The sequence below is a fragment of the Sinocyclocheilus anshuiensis genome, unplaced genomic scaffold, assembly GCF_001515605.1.
Source record: "Sinocyclocheilus anshuiensis isolate Anshui unplaced genomic scaffold, SAMN03320099.WGS_v1.1 scaffold944, whole genome shotgun sequence".
NCBI classification, from domain to species: domain Eukaryota; kingdom Metazoa; phylum Chordata; class Actinopteri; order Cypriniformes; family Cyprinidae; genus Sinocyclocheilus; species Sinocyclocheilus anshuiensis.
Window position 1 is genome coordinate 2,517,206 of NW_015549559.1, and position 6,044 is coordinate 2,523,249.

The following is a 6,044-nucleotide window of genomic DNA, read 5'->3' on the forward strand; positions in this document are numbered from 1 at the left end:
GACATGAATATGACAGTGGGCAAATGCATAAAGTGCAGCATCATTTGAAATCATGAGTTTAAAGTTTGTCGATCGCGCGTCTCCAGTGAAGCTGAACTCTCCTCCTATCCACATTCAATTGGCACGGACTGAAAGTCACACAGAGAACACGCTATCATGCAGGTCACATGCACACTTCACAAGATCTCAACTAGATTCGACAAAGTCTGCAAGGTTTGTGAAATTAAATGTTCATTAGTCATTCAAAGATTTGTTTAAATTATATAAATGCGTATTTGCTGAATGCTTGACGGCAACCGAGAAAGTATTATAATGTTTGCCTTTTTATTACTAATAATATTAAAGCAATCATTATAATACTTTTTTGTATACATTTTAATTCCTTTGTTTAACAGTTCCATCTGATTATTAGATAGACTTATCCATATTAGACAGAACTGAACGACGACAGCGAACAAGAGGGAGAATGTGAGCGGTGTGCGCTCAGGTGACTCGAACACATCGGCCCAACAGAAAAACTTATCAGCCGATGCCGATATTTGAAAAATGCCAAATATCGGCCAATATATCGGTCGACCACTACTCTGAATCAAACTTAAATTCACACAAAACATTTGACTAGGGCTGTGCAATTAATCGCATACGATTGTCATGCGCATCTCGTCAGTAAAGCCGGTTCCGTGATTGGTAGTAAATCTCCACCTGCTTTCAGGTGGAGCGCATTTAATACACAGAGCCGTAGTTCACTAACACGCTAGGCAATATCGCGTTCATAATCGAATGAGATTCATCTGCGATTATGAAGGCGATATTGCCTAATTGTCAGTGAACTACGGCTCCGTGTAGTAAATGCCGCTCCATCTGAAAGCAGGTGATGGAGATTTACTACCAATCACGAAACCGGCTTTACTGACGAGATGCGCATTACAATCGCATGCGATTAATTACACAGCCCTACATTTGACATTTACTGTACTCTCAGCTCTGAATAAAAAGTAAAGAAACCAGTTAACCACTCATAAGATTTTACAAACCACACTGATTAATACAAAGAAATATTAAACATATAAATTCAGAACATTCCACCCTAACACAGTGACCATCAATCAAAGGAGAATTTAAGGTATTAGTGTGTAACCCAAATCAAGTTACACCAGGCTAAAGTCAAGTCTGTACTCACACTGAGTTGGAACTCAAACTGCAATGGTCCACCATCATCTCTGGCAGAAAATCCAGTTTAAAGGAAGCCATTTTCTTCAGCACTTCACTAGTCAGTAAGTCTCAAATGAACGCTGATGGAATCGACAAAAACAGACTTTCTCACACTTAAACACTAAAACAGCCACAGCGACTATCTGTCAAGTACGTCTCTCAAGGTTCAGTCATAAGTGACATGGGAACAGCTGGGTAAGAAAGGGAAGCGCACACCTCATTGAGGCTGATCAGACCCCACAAAACTCAAATCGACATGGAGCAAAGAGAGACATCGATGAGGCTCGGCACTGTGCTGGATGACAAACACAGGCCGTAGCTCTGGTCACTGGGCTGGGACTGAGAATTAGGATGGGCCGAACAGGCCACTAAAAGCTGCACCCCTGCTCCCACAAAGGAAAGTGCTGATGGAGGGGGACTTTTTTGTGAGTTTTTCTCCTAGCAAAGCAGAACTGAGTGCAGTGTCAGATAAATAACGTGTCAGATCGATGCTGATAAGCGTGAGTGAGTGGCAGGAATGAATGGGGACGGGCAGCTCTCTGCTAATCCCTGAGCTGAAGCACTGCCAGGACACAATCGGGTTCCAAAAGCGGGCCATGAACTGTACACTATTCCAGCATGGAGGGGTGATGGAAGGGAGGGAGGAAAAAGCTGCCTAGGGTCATGCGACAAGGGTCGTGTTATAAGCTCGCAGTCAAAGGCGACAAACAAAATAAGCCACAGACAGGCTGAGGTCCACTATTTGGCTTTGTTTAGCACAAAAAAAAAAAACATATGTAACAACATAAATAGCATTCTATCAACACATTCATTAATTGCTAAATAAATGTATCCAATATGCTGATTCAGTCCGAATGTAATGCATATAAATCATATATACAGCAATATTTTAAAGAACACCCTTCCAAAAGAGAGAACTAATGTTTCAGCGATTAATCAGAATGTAATGATTTTATTACTTTTTCAATGGTCTGACAGACATTCAAACAGGCCATGACATCTGGTGGGCTGCACACTGCAGGCATGGGTACTATTTAGAAAAAGGAGCAATGAAAAATAAAAAGCAATGTTTTTCTTCTCATTCCAGCTTCAAAAAGAAGCTGCTTGAAAGATTTGTTTCTCACTGAGGGAAAACCTGCAGATGGAGGGTATCCTCATACCCCTGGGGTGAAAAGACATGAAGTGTACGTGTTCTTACCCGCCAAGGGCAGGTACTTCCACAGCAGGAAGGGAAAGCTCGCATTGAGGTTGCCCGTGCTGCGCTGTGGTCAGGTAGAGGGCTTCAGCGTCGATGCTATCCATCCAGTGCCTTTGTCAAACGCTACAGAAACACACCAAACATTACAGGACACACACATCAGACACACATACACACACACACACACACACACACACACACACACACAAACACACACACAGGTAAACACATACTGGAAGGGAAAAAGAACAAAACAGAATAGATAGCATGCAAACTGCATGTCACAAAACCACATGCTCACAGAATACACGTATGTAGGAGAATAAGACGGCACTTCCTGGATGATCCGAACATAATCATGTAAACGACAGACTATCATCTGAAACGAAGCTGTTCTGCTCTTCTGATCTGAGGAAATCAGTTTGTTGAGGCTCAAATGCAAACGTTTCTCATATTGAAAGGACAAAAAACTGGTCTACATATTCAAACTCAGATCACAACAGCTAGAAGCTTGTTAAACATTGTTTTATTTAGGTTAAGTCCAAAGTATAACCTCCATTTACTTTTAACAAAGAGAGTTACTGAACAGAGGGTGTATCACAGTTGCAACACTTTGTAAAATATTCTTACTCTGCAAAATATAAAGTCTCACATACCTACTCTGTAGCGAAAAAAGCTTCACATATCAGATCTGTGGTCAAAGAAACTACAATTGATACAGCAGTAACATAATATTGGTGTTTAGAGTACTCACATTCTGTACAACTTAGCAAAATATAAATATGCACACGGCACCATATGGGACCAAAATAGGATCTCAGTTACAAAAGGGACAAAAACAACCTGAGGGCCTATTTGGCTACATTTAAGCTACTTAAAATAGTTTTCTAAATGTAACCAATGATATAATCTGTACATTTAACCTGTGCCATAAAGTAAAAATATCCCTTAATATACCAGTAATACTAAGAGGGTTTTAAATAATGAAGTGACAGAATTAAACTTAAACAGATAAATTTACATTAAATTAAGGGTGGGCGATCTGATGATTTCATATCATGATCGATCTTGAAGACGTCGACAATCTACTTTAAGTGCATCGTAGAGATCGTGATCTTTTATGTCTTCGTAAAAATTTTAAAGCTATAGCAATGACTGCCTACTAGATGACTGTGACTGGCCAAATTATATCATGTGTCTTTCATGTGTGGTGACGTATCTGACAAACAGTTCAACGTGAGCTAGCAGTAGTACTGCGATGTAGTGTTGTCAAAAGACCCGGTATTTCGGTACCAAGTCGGTACTAAAAAAATGAAAACGTTACGGTACCAGGTTTTTTTAAGTACCGGTGGTACCGAGTACCCAGTCAACCCGGTTCTTGATGCGCTATCAGAAAGCTATCCTCTTCCAGTGTTGCCAAGTCCGCGGTTTTCCCGCGGAATTGGGCTGCTTAACACTGTTGCCGCGGGTTGTTTTTCATGTCTGCGGGTTGAAAAACGACCCCATTAACGTGATAACGTTTAGCCCCTGGAATGCGAATTTTACCAGGCGAACCCCGCCAAAACATGTGCATTTTATCCTCGGAACGCGATTTTTAACGGGGGACCCCCTCGAAACGCAATTGGGCGGGTTTTGTTGTGAAAACCTGGCAACCACTTCATAAAAGCAGTGAGGAGGAAACGCATCAAACTAACAAAACACCCCGATCAAGTTCAAGCAGGTAAGTTTCAATTACATTTGTAATATTTAGAGCTTCTGTAATGAATATTATTCCATATTTTAATTTGAATTTCGGATTGAAATAAACATCGCCTACCGAAATTGGTACCGAGAACCGTGGATTTTCACTGGTATCAGTACTGAATACTGAAATTTTGGTACCGTGACAACACTACTGCGATTAATTAAATTTTAGTTTGAGTTTCGATTTTATAAAATGATCATTGTGCCGCATGCCATTCCTTTCATTTAAAGCGGTGCGCTTTCGCCTGTCCTTAAAATCCTAACAATGTCCAAATTGGTCAAATCATGTAACGTGGCTGTCGTGAAATACAGTCTACTGCGGGACATGCTTTATTTTAAAGAGCTATAAAAAGTGCATTAACTGCAAAAGAGACTGTTCCTTAGGTGCGTTCTGTGTTTTCCCACATGGAGCTAAACATAGACAAGTATACTGAGGGTTTCAGGCACGCGCATAAACTGTCAAATATACACAAAAAATGATATCCAGTGCATTGTGATTGGCCGAATACCTCAAGCGTGTGACGGAAATGTTACGCCCCTTACCATATATTGTGATGCCCTGTCCAGCCGGAACGACGAGACAAAAACATTAAAACCCATTATAAACGAGGAATTTTTTGCATCCAGTGGGGACAATTACGGATTATAATGACTTATAATGTCTTTTTACGCGTTGCATCACGCCGCGTAAACATAAAACCATGTCTGCATTTGTGATCGGAGAAATGACAAACAACAAGTGCTACTCTACACTGCTCAAAACTTGCGTTTGAATCGTCAGTGGCAAATTCTTTAAATATAAAAAAAACGTACTTACAGTCTGAGTCAGAAAAGCCGGCACTCTAGCGCATATCGTCCTCTTTTGGAAGGCCAAACAAAGTAGTTTCGCTTAATGATGCAGTGTTATAAAGTTTAACTAAGTTTTTAATGACCATTGACGATTGTTTAATGCAATACTGAGTTTTAAAGTGTTAGTTCATCCAAAAATGAAAATTCTGTCATTAATTACTCACCCTCAAGTCATTTCAAACCCGTAAGACCTTCGTTCATCTTCGGAACACAAATTAAGATATTTTTGATGAAATGTGAGAGCTGCACCCAGAAGTATAAGAGGGTGCCTGCAGAACACGTCACCAACTTGGCTTGGCGAGGAGACGCAGCGTCTCATTCCCTCTCGGGGAACCATGGAAACATGCGTAACCCGAGAGTTCCCCTTCTAGGGAACTCGCACTGCGTCCTCTAGCATACACTTTGGGGAGTTAAATGCCAACTATGCCATGCCGCAGCACATGGCTGTCAACCAGGTGAGAGAGCACCAAGGAAGTGGCAGACATACACCTAACCTTTCCTCAGAAAGGGGCCTAACCACTTATGCCCGGGGCCACTCACTTAGCTTAGCAGAACTTGGGAACCCAGTTTTAGATGAGGGGCATCCACACCAAGTTAAAGGGTTAGTTCACCCAAAAATGAAAATTCTGTCATTAATTATTCACCCTCAAGTCATTTCAAACCCGTAAGACCTTCGTTCATCTTCGGAACACAAATTAAGATATTTTTGATGAAATTGAGAGCTCTCAGACCCTGCATAGACAGCAATACAACTTAAATGTTCCCAAGTCCAGTAACGTAGCAAGGAGATCGGTAAAATAATCCATGGGAACTCTTTATGTACTCTTTATGACTTGGGAATATTTCAGTTTTATTGCTGTCTATGCAGGGTCTGAGAGCTCTCACATATACGTAGTTAATCGTTAGCATAAGCGCGGCTAACACTCATATAATGAGCATTAGAATGAATTTTGTTCAAAATGATTTCTTTGTTAACTATTTAATGCTCCTATAACTTTTATTACTGTAAAAAACAGGAGGACATAATGGTATTTACTATTTT

At 40.7% G+C, this 6,044-nt stretch overlaps 1 protein-coding gene across 3 annotated transcripts in view; it reads right to left on the reverse strand.

Moving 5' to 3' along the window:
- LOC107657138 (CUGBP Elav-like family member 1) overlaps nt 1-6,044 on the reverse strand; it is a 33,037-nt gene that overhangs the window by 15,455 nt on the left and 11,538 nt on the right. For all 3 annotated transcript variants that reach the window (XM_016445165.1, XM_016445163.1, XM_016445164.1), the window contains exon 3: nt 2,411-2,533. In XM_016445165.1, coding sequence (XP_016300651.1) covers nt 2,411-2,514 — 104 coding nt within the window. In that variant the 5' untranslated portion in view covers nt 2,515-2,533. The remainder of the gene's footprint in view (nt 1-2,410; nt 2,534-6,044) is intronic.